Consider the following 16,301-nt stretch of genomic DNA (forward strand, 5'->3'; position numbering starts at 1 on the left):
TTTTTTAATAATTAATATAATCAACAAAGTATTTGTACACTATTCTATTTATTGTAGCATTTACATGGTGATTAATTATGTCTAAATATATTAAATTTGTACTCTTCTATGACTACAGAAATTTCATATTATGACAATGAAATGTAAAACCTTTTGTAATCATTGTACTTACCTATATATATGCATCGATACGTTTATGGTACCTTTTACTAACTGTATGTCGTTTATTCGATCCGTAGGCATAAAGAGGGGGGAACGAAGATCCCGCAAGCAGTTTTACAGGCTAGTGAACATGCCAGAACCTCGAATCTTGTGTGGCTGGAGGAATGTGGGCACACCAGTTTCGAGAGTCATTCAGAGAATTGGTCTCCCGTCTACCAATTTCCCTTAGAATGGAAAGCGCGGGAAACCATCTACGTCTCTAACCTATAAATATGCATTGATGATCCATGAAACGTGATCGTTGGCACAATACCATCGATCAATGTTTGCATAACTAATTACAGCAAACATCAAATAAGTTGGACTTGGAGATATTATCGTTATTACTATTATAAAATGCCGACCTCAGATGTTTATATATGTTTAAGCCTTCTTTTCTTTTTTGCTTAGTTACTGAGACAGGATGCGATTATTCATAGTGGAGGCCTGGTTCGTTTACACTGCTATTCCTCTTGTATATTTTGAAAAATCCTCGCAAAGAGTCGGATGGCTATTTTCGTGCGCCCGAGGTTCCATTTTGATTACACTCCATCCACCATTTTGTTCACTTTATTTTGGAGCTTACATTGAAAATTTTGTTTTAGACTCATGATCGAAAAAATCTTCACTGCTATTTTTTTACGTCAGAAAGTTTCTAAGGATTCCAGGTTCTACCGTAATTATTATACAATTCATCTCTAATTTTCCTATTTTATCATGGTGGTTACATAAAAAAATTTTTGTAGACTTATTTGATTGAAAATTGAATCAGTACCTGTCCCAGCTGCGGCAAGGGAACATTTTCCAACGTCGAAGCGACGAAGAAAGCAGCCGGATGCAGGAGAGGCGAGGGACGTCATTATCTTATCTCAAACCATTTCCTGTCAACCTAGGGCCGCTTTTCGTGGTAATCACACGCACACGCCCACGCGGTGGAGTGTACAAGCTTATTTGTGTTCACATATACATATCAGCCAGTGCATGCACTAATGCCCGGCCAAGTGCCAGGGAGTATTGCTTCCGGTGCGTACACTTGCGTCCACCTCGGTGTTGGTGCGTTTGTGCACGTGTATACGCGTTCGACGTTACATCTGGTGAGGCACTGTGAACCCGATAATCGGTTTCCTCCTCCGGTAGCCTGCAGGAACCAGACGCAAATAAACGCCGCGTTATACGACTCACGCCGTGTGGTGGATTCTTAGAAACGGATGTTTCCTTTGAATCTGGCTCTGTAGATCCGAGATATGGTCTCGACAATCGATATACCTTGCTAAGTGGAAACGTTAACCTCTTAGCAGCGGTTTCCTTTGAACAAAATGGTTTAGAAATTCAGAGAAATGGGGACGATATCATTTCACCGAATGACACGTATTTAGCTCCGAAATTCTTAGCGGAAAGATAGGAAAGAATATTAATGGGGATCTAGGTAGTCGTGAGAAAAGAGCATCGTGACAGAGTCAACGAGGCGTACTATAGAATCGTGATTGAGTAATGCGCTGCGACTTCCGACTGCATCACGAAATACGTAATGCCACTGCCATTAAGTATGCACACCTGTTAAGGTCATCAACAGGTATCACTTACGTCATCTTAGCGTACACATTACTGGTGTGACTGCCATAGTGATACCGCATGCACCTTCCCTATTCTCTTTCCCGCCGGCTATCGGTCGATAATCGCTTTAATGAGGATTCGTTCAGCGATGCACCAACTCAAAAAGTCCAGATTCATACCGATCAATAGCTTATTCCCCGATTCAGCTATAAGTTTCTTGAAGGGATACAGCAGAAGTGTTAAAGTACTTATGTTATGGTTACGGAACAAAAGCTTAGATGTTATATGAGGGCAAAAATTTATGGTCGAGGTATAAAATACTTATGTTGTGGTCATGAAACGAAATCTTAGATTTTGTACAAGGGCAAGTTTATGAGAGGTATAAAGTACTTATGTTGAGGCCATGGAACAATTAGGTTTTATAGGAGGATAAAAATTTATAGCTTTAGGCTTAAGGACAATTTAAAAATATGAATAATTTCGTTTCTCATTACAGTATATGTACATCCAAAATTTTTCTTTATACGCGATGTGAAAACATTAGATAAATTTATAGGGATAATACCTATATATATCTAACAAAGTTCCGTAGTTAACTAGTACCGTCACTTGGCGAATTAATTTATAACTTTGCTATATTTGTTGCAATGAGATAAGGATATAATAATATAAGGACGGATTTAACATAGTAAACGTTCGTACCCTTTGTCTATTCCAATTTCTGGCTAAATATAGGGTACGACCCACGTCTCGCGATTACCATAGCAGACTATTTAATGCAATCTGTATACCTGTGTTCTAATATTAGATACTGAGTCTAATAAAGGTGTTCATATAATAGTTATTTTGTGAAATCTATAAGCACAAGTTAATTCCAACGATAGTATTTATTTTCCGACTACTACTACGGTAGACTTTTAATGCGATCCACAGAGCCATATTCTAATATCAAATATTCTAGTTATATAATAAAAAAAGATACTCTTTATCTTCAGAAAGGTCGACTACGTCATTCTAGTAAGATTCATTAGCATCTTGCGTGACGCTTTGAAGCTCGATCGAATATTAATCCATTATACTTGTCGTACACATAGTATAGTCGACGAGGATTTGTATTCCGCACACGGATATTGAAAAATGTAAATGTAACGAGGAATCGATATACGAGGATCTATGGTAGGTTCTTACGTAAATCTACAGCCGCCATTGATCGAAATGAGCGTGGAGTAGCAAGGACGCCGTAGTACGCTCACCTTATCACGCTCCCACGCAATCGAATCGAAATTCGTCTCGTGGTTCGTCGAAGGCCACCGACACCAACCAGAGAGGCCCTTTTCGTCCTCTGTCTCCCTTTCTCTTTATCTCTATTTCTGCCTACTCATTCTTTCTGCAGGCGACGATTCTCTAGGGGTCGCGATAAAATGGCCCTGCGCCGTCCGCGTGATCGAACGTGAAAATCTTCAACGACAGCAGCCCAAATGAATGGAATGCCAACCCACGCCCGAGAGCCGCCTGATAGGCTGCCCGATCCGAGGTGAGGCTTCACGTACAGTATGACAGAGCTCAGGGGCGTAATCTTTTCAGGAGCACTGTTATCAAAGAAATCGGCTTGAACATCTTGCTTGTACTTATATACTAGTATAATGTAATAAACTGATTGGAAAATAACGGATTTCTAAATGTAAGCTCTAAAAATCCATTAGGAATTATATTGTATTTTATTTTTAGCTTTTCCTCAAAGAAATTTTACATTTTCAGTTACTCTACTTTTGTATTATTCTGCATAATTCAAGGTTGAAGAACTGGAGATTCCCGAAAATGGTGGATATAAAGCTATATGGGAATTTTACTTATGTTCAGAAATCCTAAGAAGATTGAAAATTTTTAAATTCTATATCAATTCTAAGACACGGATGAAGTTATAACAAATTATTCATTCAATGCTCTGAAGCCTGCAAAAATTTGATTAGAAAGGAGCCGTACTTTATCTTTACCTAAAATTTTTCATTCATGTTTCGAGTTTCAAACTCGACCTACTTTTCTATTTTCCAGATCTCAAGATCTTTGGCAAGACTTATCTAATTAGTATTCTTATCTTTTAGATAATATCGAAGATATAAAACAATGCATAAAGGTATCCAGTGAATTAGGAAAAAAAATAAGATTCGTCAAATTCTACAGGGTGACGAGTCATATGACGCCGGTCCTGGCCGCAACACGTGCACGCGAGTGTGCGTGCACGTCGATACGAGGTAGCTTGGGTAGACGGTGCCGTGTTCTCCTGTGGATCGTAATAATATGCGCCCACGCACGCGTGAGAGAGTGAGCGTATACGAAGCGTTCCCCGTCGTCTCCTCACCTCTGGCTTACTGTGCGCCTCGGTCAGTACCGACCCCCGACCCATCTACCCACGCCTTGTTAATGAAAACATCTTTTGTCAATGAACTGACGTCAGTCCGGATCGGGATTGGTCCGATAGCAGACACCACGTGACCTGGCACCAATCAATGTGAAGACCAGCTTCCCCTACAATCGAGGATCCGAGCGCCATTTGCCCATTCTGGACGGAAGAACGCTCGAGGTAAGGTGTGGCCTGCAGCAGGCTGGCTAGAAGGCCACGGGTGAGAGACAGAGACAATCTATGGTGTGCTCGGAACGTTAGAGAAGAACAGACAGTTGGAAGAAAGCGAGAAGAAGATAGAAGGCCAAGACACACGAGAATCGTAGCTCGAGCTCTCTGCTGCTCTCTCCGTGACTCGGTCGAGAGTCGACAGAGAAGGAGAGACGTAAAAGAAGAAAAAAAAGAACAGGAAGTCGGTCCGGCAACCCAGGGAAGACGCGTCGAGCGATGTTGGAGGGATTTGTGAGGTGAGGGCGACGGTCTCGAGTCGCGCAGCGCCGAGATACGCGACCGATCTCCCGAACTAAGTACCTCGTTCACTCAGACTGATTTGAATCGACCGTTCACGGCAGCTCCAGTGTATAGCGCAGCATCCCTGTGTGTTGGTCAAGTCGAGAAGAAAAAGAAGCTGGATCTGAGAACGTGTTGTAGTTATGATTCTGTCGAGTTCACAGTAAAGAAAAGGGCAACGAAAGAGAAGAACGAAAGAGAGGATTTAGCGCGAGGAGAGGAACACACGTACATACACGCACTCGTCGTTTGTCCCATTGTGGAAAAAGAGAGAATAATGCCAACACGTTCTTCACAAGACGTGATGATGTCGGTTGGACTGTTGGTGTGATGTTGAGATAAACAAGCTAGAGGAAGTGTGTACTGGGAGAGCGCGTGGGATCATGCATTTGTCGAATGGGCTGAAACATTCCTCGGTTGTGGCGTTAATTGGACCTGTCGTCTTTATTTACAAAAGGATCAATAATCGAGACGAGCTGCTGGCGGTAGCAGTGGCGGAGAAGGAGGAGGAGGAGGAGTAGAAAACACGGCATCGAGGTGCCGCAGGAAGTGATGGAAACACGTGAGAAAACGTGGGATTACGACACAGATACGCGTGTATGAGGCTGGGGGAGGACGTCGAGCGTCTGGATGCCTCCAGAAAACGCGTTCTACTATACAACTCCAAGTGCCATTTCGTATTTGATAAATAATTAAGAATAGATGTACAGGACGCGTGCACGTAGGATGCGCGCGCGCGCTGAATGTACATGCACACTTGTTTCACACTGTCCACAGTTACCGATAAACATGTAGTGACAAAATTGTTGTTCCATGGGTTACGAGTCTAGGCAGATGTCACATGTGTACACTGACCATTTCACAGAAACCAATGGTACAGCGTTACTTGAAAGTGCCATACCAAGAAGGAGATTTCTTTCAACATTGTCAAGTCTCAGGTGTTTGTTTCTTTTTAAAATCCAATGGAGAACATGAGGAGATTATGTCTGTAAGGAGGGCAAGCATGCTTTAAGGAGAAAAAGGTTGAAGGCCAAAGAAGCATCAGGAATTCAGATTAAGCTTACAAAATGCCAGGTGGAAATATTATGGAAGAAGGTCTGGTGGATCCTGAATGGCTATTCAGGCATCTTAGGTCACCGGATGGTCCAAACAAACTTCTCATCTTAGATTGTAGGGCACATTCTGATTTCTCTGAAGCTCATATTAGAGGCTCTGTACCCTTAGCTATACCTAGCATCATGTTAAGACGGCTAGCAGCTGGTAAAGTTGATCTGCTGTCAACAATAAGGTGCTTAGATCTAAGAAACAGAGTGGAGGTGTTCTTGTGTGGTGATGAGAATAGTAGAGGGACATTTATACTGATTGGTGACTCTACAGACCCTGCAGGACATCAGGGTGAAACAATTCAAGTTTTAAGTCGGAGACTTAGAAGTAGTGGAGGATATGTTGCTATTTTAATGGGTAAGAACAGTATATTCATAAATACATATATTTGTATGATTGCACATAATATTTCCATATAGTTAGAACAAATATGTGCTACAAGAAAAAAAAGAATATGCGTTAACTACTGTATTTTAAAAAATAAGAAGAAAATAAAGAAGAAGAAGAAATAAGTATAGCTAAAGGCTATATTATAAAATATTCCAAGTTTCTACCATTATGTCTGTAGTTATGTCTGCCATTAGAGAAATTTAAAAATTCATACTTAAAAGCATCTGTGAATGAAATATTTATTTGTACAAAAAATATTGATGTCCATCTAATTACATCTTGTAGTTATGCCAAATTTCTTTTGTTATTCAATAAAAAACATTTTTGTTTCATTCATTTACTACTCAGTATTTTTTATTTCTATTATATATTCTTTCATATTTTTGCATAGCTATGGCTTTAAATTATTTATACTCATACAAATCCTTTATTTCATTTTCTGTTACAGATGGTTTTGGAGCATTCAGAGATAGATACCCTGAATGGTGTGAGGGTAGTCAAGCCAGTGGTGAAGGTCCCCCAGGTCAGGATTCTAATGACGGTGAATTAATGGGTCTCAGGTCCCTTCGAATTTCCACACCACCTACGAGATCATATTCAGATTCTGATAGCGATAGCACGTGTGATTCTGTTGGTTAGTAAGCCATACAAACTCTTTTACTACATAAAATACAAAGTAAGAAATGTTAAAGTTGTTTCATGTTTTTTTAGGACCTGAAGAGGATAAAGATTTTCCAGTTGAAATTCTACCCCATTTGTACCTTGGAAACGCAGCGAATAGCGAAGACAGAGAAGCCTTGGCACGTCATAGAATACAGTACATTCTGAACGTAACCCCAGATTTGCCAAATGTATTTGAAAGCGCTGGTTCGATAAAATACATGCAAATACCCATAAGCGATCACTGGAGCCAGAATCTAGCTAGTTTCTTTCCACAAGCAATTCAATTCATTGGTGAATACAACCTACAAAATCAAAGGAAAAATAAGTTCTAATTACATGTAAATTTGAGATATAATCATTTCTCCATCTTTCAGAGGAGGCTCGAAGTTCAGACAAAGGAGTGCTGGTTCACTGTCTGGCCGGAGTGTCTCGGTCCGTCACTATCACTGTAGCCTACCTTATGCACAAGTGCAGTCTCAGCTTAAACGATGCCTTCAACCTGGTGCGCAGCCGAAAATCTAATGTGGCTCCGAATTTCCATTTTATGGAGCAATTGCACAGTTTTGAGAAAGAACTAAGGGATAGAGGTGACAGAAGTAGCAGGGGGAACGATCAGAGGTGTATCGGAGCGTGCAGGCCTGGAGGACCATGTAATTGTCCAGCTCCCAGCTTCCTTAGTCCCATTGATCTGGGCCTTAGCCCGGATTCTGGAATAGAATTCGACAGGTGGGCATCAAGTACACCGGCAGAATGAGACGGGCCAGGGGGGACCCAATACAAATTTTAGGTCCCTCCTAGTACGCCGTCATAGTAACAAGGGAAGCCCTAATTGAAGGGTGTGGGAATGAAAATTTACATTTCTGCTAAGAGAAAAATAATATCTTAAGGCGAGAAACGCAATGATCGTAGTAGATTGCAATTTCAAATATACTGCGACAATTAAAAATTTGGAATCGCTAGATATTTTTAAAAAAGCAGAGATTTTCATTTAAAAAATTTACAATTTTAAATTAGCTTAAAAACTGTTTAATTACTAGTTAAATTTATTATTAATAACTGTGCAGTATTAATTCTGAATTAATAGAAGATTCACAATTAGTACAACAAGCGGGTGATTTTAAACTTTTGTGGTAGAGTTTTGCCACAAAAGTTTTGTGTACTAGGTCGTGCACAGTGAAAGAAATACGATGAACTCAAACAAAATTGTTAAAACGGCTGAACCTTTCTAGTATTTTTCTATCCAGTAACGGAAATTGTTTCTGTCGAGGCTTTGCAAGCCACGGTTCTGTACTATCGCTTCAGGAAAAAAGTTAAAAAATAATGGACACAATATAGTTTCTCTTTCAGAGGATGATTTTTAATTTGACGAAACTACGATTGTAAATCTTTATCTAAGCGTAAGTGTTGTTTATAATTTAGGGGGAAAAATAGGTAGGACGGCTACAAAAGGGTTCTATGACTCTTTCGTTTCTAAGTTGTCGTGATATAGTATTAAACACTGAAAGTATTTTGTAAATTCAACTCTGTACTTTCTTACAAATAATTAATGTAATTGTAATATCAAGATGATCGGCTAAAAATTCAAGATTCTTTTTTTAATAGTGTCTGAATTCGTTCGACTCTCGATCCATTTCTAGGATACAATTTTATACATATGAGATATCTATATTTTTAATACTTGCTCCCAGAACCCTTCAATTAATGAGGCTGTGTTTGATTTTATCGCGGGTGATGCTTATTCAAAGCGAAATGAAATGAAATATAAATCGTAAAACAGGCAATCATAAGTAGTTGAATTTAAAAAATAATTAATTACAACTGTGCTTGATAAAAAGATCACACTATGTTTAAGTTCAGAGGTACAAAAAGAATTGAAAAACTCTCGCGTACTCGGCAATTTAGATTATTATAATAAAAAAAAGAGAAGGTATATACATAAAAAGATTATGATTCGATACTACTCGAACGTAATTTTTGACATAATTTTTCAAATCCACAAAAGTGACTTATCTTGAGAAGGGTACATATTTCCCGGTGCAATTCTGACTTTTAAAGATTTGCAACCTTGTGTGCACGTTCTCTATCTCTGTCTGTCTTTATCTCTTTCAAGTAATTAATCTTGGTTAATAATCGATTAAGAAGTACATCTTTATGGATCGGTGCATTTCTATAGGGCATTCCGAAACTTCTACTTCCGAGATAAAAAATCAGGGTCGTCGTAAATACGTATAAGAAGAGAAAAGAGTTATGGGACGGAAAAGAATTGACAAAAAATTGATTTTATCATGAGTTAATCAATCGAAGAAAAAATTAGACAAATCGTACACGTATTATACCTCAGAATTCTGATAAAGAAATTTGTTTATAAAAATATACGACAGTCGTGATCCTTATCGTCGATACGAGATGGAAAAAAGGAAGAGACACTGATTAATTATAGATACACATATACGACGATGTATAGCAATTTGAAATACTAAAAAATTCTTAATTGTACGATCCAATACTGTTTCTATTGTCTTACAGATCTCAGATTATATATTTCAAATTATTTTTGTAAGAAAAAAAGCAAAGAACGAAAAAAGATTACGGAAATCGCATATTCACATTCCCACGAGCCACAAATTACCTGATGATACTGTAAAAAAGAAACAAAGGATAAAAAACTATCTTTCGTGTATTGTATGTATTGTTCATCGAGCATAATTGAAGTTAATGAGTGTACACAGTGAATGTTATTATTTTTCATTGTAATTAACTACAAAGTTGTAATCGGCTCTCGGCTCACTCACGAGGGTAAATTGATATACAACTAGGGAAAACAAAAAAAAAGTATATATATATATTTGACGTTAATGTAATAACAATATTCTACTATTACACTGTTGTCTGTTGTATGTTTGTCGGGCGTAACGCTCGAACGATTTAATCAAATATTATGTATATTACATAAATTATTATTTTATATTCATCGTTGTACATATATTTTAATTGATTTAATTTTCATTTCAAAATACACAGCTTATTCTTACCTGAACTGAAATGAAAGCAACTGATCTTTATAAAAGGAAAAAAAGAAGAAGGAAGAAAGTGGGACGTGTTTTCTTTTTTGGGTGAACGAAGATTGTTTCTCAAATATGGCAAAATGTACTTTTATTAGCAATGAGATAATTATAATGTTTAAATCATCAGATTGCAAAAAATATAAGAAACCTATTTAACGCAATATTGATGAGAAATGTTTTGTTAATTACAACACTTAACTGTTTTCAAGTCTTGGATTCCGTGTGTAATTGCTTTCTTTTTTTCAATTTCTTTTTCATATATATTTTATGTTTTAAATAATTAAACTGATTATCTGTTTCGAACAATTTGCCAGCTTGTTTGTTGGAACTCGAATTTCTGACATAGTTTGAAGTATATTTAACGCAGCTTCCGATTGTCGTACTGCTTTTATTAAATTATTTTGATCTTCTGAATTTGATGTTGTACTTAAAAGCGTTCCCATTGCAACAAGAGTTCTGAACACTGCTTCAGGCTCGTTTAAACGTGGTAACACAGAGAAGATCGCATTTAAACATTGTGTTTTGCCGAGAGTATCATTATATTTATTCAGAGCCACAGTTAAATTCAATATATAAGTTGAAATTGCCACCTGAAAATACCCAAACGAATTAATTTCATCAACTAATCGTACAATATGAATTTTGTATACCAATATATAAATCTTTACTCTTCTATGCTATTCATACCTGATTATTTTTGTTTGTAAGTGATTCCAACTCTGATAGAAGTTTCAATATCTCATCTTTAGAATTAAGACATAGTTTTTCACCTCTTTCGTGACTGAACATATTCGCCAGCAAACGGAAAGTAAGCATTTGGTTGGAAGGAAGCGCGTTAGATTCGATATGCTTCTTTACAATCTGTAGCAACTCCTCTGTACATAGTACATCATTCACTTCTCTACAGAGTACTGCGAGCCTGGTAATGTCGAGCACAGGAAACAATACATCATCTGGCCAATTCAAGAGAGTCTTCAAAGTGTTCAATGTATCAGTTTTCAATTGTTCAGGAGCTTGGTCTCCAGCAAGTTTCACTAAGGACTCCAATTTGTCACTTGACACCTTGAGAGGATCACTTTGTTTGCCATTTAATTCTTTTAGTTTCTCTATGTAAGAGTATCAAATTAATTAATTTATTTCATTATAAAAATGTATAAGATAAAAGTAATAGAAAGTACCTAAAATTTGAGAAAGATTAGCCTGTTCCAGTTTCAAGTATTTTGTATGAGGAATATAAGACGGTGCGGTTGTGTCTGAGGAGTTTGGTGTGTCTGGTCTTGTAGATTCTTGTGATGTTGTATTTGCTGTTGATTGAGGAATGTATCTACTGCCTCCTGTGAAAGGATCAGCATATTGAGCATCAGTTTTCACAACTGGTGCGGATTGAGAATTTTTTATTATAAAATTTGCAACCTATAAATGAAAATAAATTGCCATAAAAATTATTTCTTATCGAAAAAAACAAGCATCTATCTCAAGCTTTATACCTGATCTAGAAATAATTGACTAAGACTGTTATCGTGAAGGAACTTCTGCGCAACATGCCAAGGATCCTGATCATTGTTATAGGGCAATTTTAATGGAGGAACACCATCTTGTATGTCCACAGAGAACACATAATCGTACTCTATGCCATTATAAAGCTGTTTTCCAGACGTAGCTACACTACCACCCGAAGCACCCATGACGTTACCGATCTTTATCCATCTTTGTTCATTTTGTGACCAGCTATATGCTCTTACAGCATCTCCGTCATTTACTATTTTGGTTTGACCATCTCTTTGGCCAGGTTGTAGCAAGGTTTTTGCATCTGGTAAACTGTTAACATATAAATTAAGATTTTAGCTTATTATTTATAATTTGATTCATTTCTCAGCTACTTCACTTACTCCTTAACTTTGATCCCACCTAGCTCTTGTTGAGCATTAAGCTTAACACTGGCTACTTGCTGCTCAAATTCTTCCAATGCCTCTGGGTCTGCATATTCTTCAGGATTACATGTAAATATCCTAACAACTCCATCAGAACTTCCAGTAACTATATCACCATTAGGAAGTGAAGCCAAACACCACACAGATTGGGTGGGTAAAGTAATGGTTTGACTTAGTTCTGTATTATGCCATATCCTAAGCGTCCGATCTTCGCCACAAGTAAATATACTTGTACCATTTTCTAAGGCTAAAATGCTATAGATATAATTCTCATGTCCACAATAAGTTCCTAAACAAGTTCCAAGACACACGTTCCAATGACGTACAGTGGCATCATTGGCACAAGATAAAACTTCATTGCTACTTATTACAGAAATATCACGAACACAATCTGTATGTCCGGTTAATTTGTGCTGTACTGAACCATCACTTGCCCATATTATAACAAGCTTATCTGCTGATCCAGTTGCAATAGATCCACTTGACAAGTCTGCTACACACCATACAGCAGCTGTATGACCTAGCAAGTTTAATTGTGGCTTACTTAAGTCACTCAGGCTCCACAATTTTGCACTCATGTCCCAGGAACTTGACAAGAATGTTCCTTCTTTTGTACCAGTTGTTAATTTACAAACAGTATCCTGGTGACTTTTTATAATGTTTATGGGCTCTGTTTGGTGTGAAACATAGATACGTATGGTTTTATCATGACTACCAGTGATAATAAAACCTATGGGGTTTTGCTCTGAAGGATTTATAACGCACACAGAAGTGACAAAGTTGGAGTGTCCTTTCAAAGTTGCAGTATGTTCATAATTTTTATTATTCCTGTAAAATGTTTATACAATATACATTCGTATAAGAAGTACGATTTACATAGAATAAGAAAAAAGAATTTTTTTGCAATGACAAACTCTTTTATGATGGCTTGAACTTTATTGTTCTAAATTCAGCTCATATTTTCATAGCGTATTTATTCAAGTCACATATATTAATATACAAATTTATTACAAAGTAAAGAGGATCTTATAAAACAAGTTTTTATCTCATTACTTATTTACATAGAAAATTTTGTTTGGGGTCATGAAAAAGTCTGGTGTGGTAAAATACTTAAACAGGTTAAATACCCGCATGATTTCCAAATACGTGCAGTCTCATCCCTCGAAGTAGAAACTATAGTTCCGTCAGCGAAAGTCGCTATAGCTCTCACGTCGGATGTGTGTCCGAAGAGAGAAGTTCTCAGCTTGTAACACGGTTTGGCCATAGCACTTTGATAGTCGTGCAGGGCACGCAGCAAAGACATTACTTATGCGAACTCTACAGTTGGGATAATCTCGCCGATTCTCGATGCGAATAAAATGTGGATAAATTCGCACGGTTTTGACATTTAAAACGCATTCGAGCATGCGTGATAATGATCACTGTGCTTGTATGGTATTATATATACGTGCATTTTTCCCACATAAACTACTTTCTTTATACGTAAACAAAATTTTTTCTTGCTTTTTTGCTAACGTCATTAGTCTAGTATCTTCATTTGAAATTATTCAAGCCAACTTCACGAAGGATCGTTGAATCGAGAATGACTCTATAGTATTGTATACAACATTTTATGACGTATGACTTAAATTAATTGATTATTCTCATGAATTCTTGATCAAGATTGTAATTTGCTAAAATTAATATCTCTTTATCATTTTGTACGCAAGACTTCATTCTGTTACGTATCCGCCTTGATACACCACAAATACGATTTAGAATTCATTTTGATATTTCTGGCGGGGATTTTAAATATTATAAAATTTTGACGTTTTAGGTTATATCAGTAATATATTTAACATTGCATGTCATACGCTATATATGTATAATATAATAATGTACATCTAAATTTAATTTGGGTATAAGAAAATATTTGATGATGTGTTTTAAGTATTATGATTCTAATGTGTAAGGTTATGTCAGTATAATTTATATTTAATACTATTCATCATACACATATACATAGTAATATATACTAATACATATGTTAAGCAAAAGAAAATATCTTTATCATTAGTAAATTGAGTAATACCAGATAATACTAAATAATAAATTCAATCCATATGTTTCAAAATATAAGACATATCATTTCCGCAAAGTGGATAACTTCCGTTTGGTTACGTGTTGTAAATGGAGCCGCTTGTTTAAGATAATAGAACCGGTCTCGTGGCACAAGGATATTGTGTATAATTTATAATGAGATTTATAAACAAATTTCTTTGTTTTGTTACAATATTCGGAGTAACGAATGCTGGGGGACCTACATTGGTTTTACTCGATAATTTAGCCATAAAAGAAACACATTCCATATTTTTCAAGACTCTACAGGGTATGTAAACATTTAGCTATCAAATTCAGTGAAATGTCATTCATTGCCAATTACCTTAAGCTTCCTTATTTTTTTTTTTCGAATTATGACAACATTAAACGTATCTAATTGTACTATATGATATTTAATTACACAGATATGGTATACCTTGCAAAATATTTGAGGTTAGGTTGTTAGTAATTTAAAAAATTTTTGTAGATAGTGGATACACGTTAACATTTAAATTAGCAGATGATGCTAATCTACAGCTTTCCAAGTATGGAGAATATTTGTATCAGCATTTAATAATATTTGCCCCTTCTGTGGAAGAGTTTGGAGGAATATTGAGTGTTGAAGCAATAACGGACTTCATTGATGGTGGTGGTAATGTCTTGGTTGCTGGTTCATCTCAGTCAGGAGATGCTCTTCATGAATTAGCTTCAGAATGTGGTTTTGAAATTGATGAAGAAGGTTCTGCGGTCATTGATCATTTAAATTATGATGTTTCTGATAATGGTTACCATACAAAAATAGTAGCAGACTCTGTCAATTTAATAGATGCTTCTGCAATTGTTGGAAGTAAAAACGTACCACCTTTACTCTACCAAGGAACTGGATTGATTGCAGATATAGAAAATCCTTTAATTCTACGTTTATTAACAGCATCTAGTTCAGCATACTCTTACAATCCGCAGACTCCCATAAAGGAGTATCCACATGCAGTAGGCAAAAATACATTGTTGATTGCTGCTCTACAAGCAAGGAATAATGCCAGAGTAGTATTCTCTGGTTCATTGTACTTTTTTAGTGATGAAGCTTTCTCCAGTTCTATTCAGAAAGTCCAAGGTAAAAAGAATAAGTTACATATTATAATTCTTCCTTGTGATCATGTATTAAACATTAAAAATGGTGTACAGGTGGCCAAAAATACGAGAAATCTGGAAATGAAGCCGTAGCAACGATGATCGCTCGCTGGGTGTTCAAGGAGAATGGTGTGATCCGTGTCTCCACTGTTCATCACCATAGAGTTGGAGAATCTGCACCTCCAGCAGCTTATACTATCATGGATGATGTAGTTTATTCTATCGAAATTCAGAAATTAGCAAGAGACAAATGGATCCCTTATGAAACAAATGATTTACAATTAGAATTCGTTAGAATAGATCCTTTCGTTCGTATGACCATGAAACCCGTAGGCGATGGTCGATATGAAGCGAGATTTAAAATCCCTGACGTTTACGGAGTTTATCAGTTCAAAGTAGATTATACCCGCATTGGTTTGACGCATCTGTACAGTACCACTCAAGTATCTGTTCGTCCCCTGCAACACACTCAATATGAACGCTTCATACCCAGTGCATTCCCTTATTATATAAGTGCGTTTTCAATGATGGGCGGTGTGTTCTTATTTTCTCTGGTGTTCTTACATTATAAAGAAGACACAAAACCGAAGGCTGAATAAATTTGACGTTAATGAAACGTACGAGATAATTAATTATGTTGTTTCTAAGGAGAATAGGAAGGTGTTTAGTCAGACCTATCATTAAAGTGCATTTATGTTCCATATTTAAGTTTGTGACAATAGATTTGTATTTATTTAATGAAACATTTGAAACTGAGATGAAGGGCAAGATAGAAGATATGTATATTAATTATTCACATGATGGCTACATCTGAAGTTTTTTAAAAGGATGGTTTTTATATCTTCTGTAATAAATGAGAGAAAAAAATCTAATCAAATCTTTTTTCTTTCAGTTATATTTATGAATACAACAGATTCGTTATATATACAGAAAAATATTCGGAAATAGAGCTCTCATTGGTTAATAAATCTCAATTCAAGATGTTCAGACGCAAGTTGCATAAAAATTATTTTTTCAATTCTGTATAAACAAATATGTTCAATTTTCATTAGTACAATTAATGGTTCTTCCATTAACATTTTTAATGATCTTAATGAATGATTTTAATAAAGTTAAAAAATTAGGCTATGGATGTAATGTATTTAACGTATACAAATACAATTTCATGTATACAAATTTATATTTGTATGTTCTTTATCTTCTGAACGGTATAACGAGTAGTTTACTATAAATATTTAATATATATTTGGTATTTAAATTACCTATAATCGC

At 36.3% G+C, this 16,301-nt stretch overlaps 3 protein-coding genes across 3 annotated transcripts; 2 read left to right on the top strand and 1 right to left on the bottom strand.

Moving 5' to 3' along the window:
- Positions 1–4,295: 4,295 nt before the first annotated feature.
- On the top strand, positions 4,296–9,794 carry LOC126874661 (dual specificity protein phosphatase Mpk3). The gene is made up of 4 exons (XM_050636970.1): positions 4,296–6,127; positions 6,609–6,794; positions 6,872–7,114; positions 7,198–9,794. Exons 1-4 carry the CDS (start codon positions 5,734–5,736, stop codon positions 7,575–7,577), a joined length of 1,203 nt encoding a protein of 400 aa, XP_050492927.1. The 5' UTR covers positions 4,296–5,733; the 3' UTR covers positions 7,578–9,794.
- Positions 9,795–9,959: 165 nt separating this feature from the next.
- On the bottom strand, positions 9,960–13,679 carry LOC126874648 (phospholipase A-2-activating protein). Its single transcript, XM_050636937.1, has 6 exons — positions 12,947–13,679; positions 11,778–12,647; positions 11,376–11,706; positions 11,067–11,301; positions 10,576–10,994; positions 9,960–10,478 (listed from the first exon to the last, which is right to left on the bottom strand). The coding sequence occupies exons 1-6, from the start codon at positions 13,120–13,122 to the stop codon at positions 10,161–10,163; spliced, it is 2,349 nt and encodes a 782-aa protein (XP_050492894.1). The 5' UTR covers positions 13,123–13,679; the 3' UTR covers positions 9,960–10,160.
- Positions 13,680–13,832: 153 nt separating this feature from the next.
- Positions 13,833–16,209, top strand: LOC126874657 (dolichyl-diphosphooligosaccharide--protein glycosyltransferase 48 kDa subunit). The gene is made up of 3 exons (XM_050636961.1): positions 13,833–14,187; positions 14,386–15,012; positions 15,084–16,209. Exons 1-3 carry the CDS (start codon positions 14,055–14,057, stop codon positions 15,626–15,628), a joined length of 1,305 nt encoding a protein of 434 aa, XP_050492918.1. The 5' UTR covers positions 13,833–14,054; the 3' UTR covers positions 15,629–16,209.
- The last annotated feature ends 92 nt before the right edge of the window (positions 16,210–16,301 follow it).

Source organism: Bombus huntii, chromosome 16, assembly GCF_024542735.1.
Source record: "Bombus huntii isolate Logan2020A chromosome 16, iyBomHunt1.1, whole genome shotgun sequence".
NCBI lineage: Eukaryota > Metazoa > Arthropoda > Insecta > Hymenoptera > Apidae > Bombus > Bombus huntii.

Coding starts and splice junctions, on each gene's coding strand:
- LOC126874657 (XM_050636961.1), top strand. CDS start 14,055: ATGAGATTTATAAACAAATTTCTTTGTTTTGTTACAATATTCGGAGTA. Junction 14,188..14,385: donor ATTTTTCAAGACTCTACAGG/GTATGTAAACAT, acceptor AAATTTTTGTAG/ATAGTGGATACACGTTAACA. Junction 15,013..15,083: donor TTCTATTCAGAAAGTCCAAG/GTAAAAAGAATA, acceptor AATGGTGTACAG/GTGGCCAAAAATACGAGAAA.
- LOC126874661 (XM_050636970.1), top strand. CDS start 5,734: ATGCCAGGTGGAAATATTATGGAAGAAGGTCTGGTGGATCCTGAATGG. Junction 6,128..6,608: donor ATATGTTGCTATTTTAATGG/GTAAGAACAGTA, acceptor TTTCTGTTACAG/ATGGTTTTGGAGCATTCAGA. Junction 6,795..6,871: donor TAGCACGTGTGATTCTGTTG/GTTAGTAAGCCA, acceptor ATGTTTTTTTAG/GACCTGAAGAGGATAAAGAT.
- LOC126874648 (XM_050636937.1), bottom strand. CDS start 13,122: ATGTCTTTGCTGCGTGCCCTGCACGACTATCAAAGTGCTATGGCCAAA. Junction 12,648..12,946: donor CGTATTTGGAAATCATGCGG/GTATTTAACCTG, acceptor AACATTTTACAG/GAATAATAAAAATTATGAAC. Junction 11,707..11,777: donor GGTGGGATCAAAGTTAAGGA/GTAAGTGAAGTA, acceptor ATATGTTAACAG/TTTACCAGATGCAAAAACCT.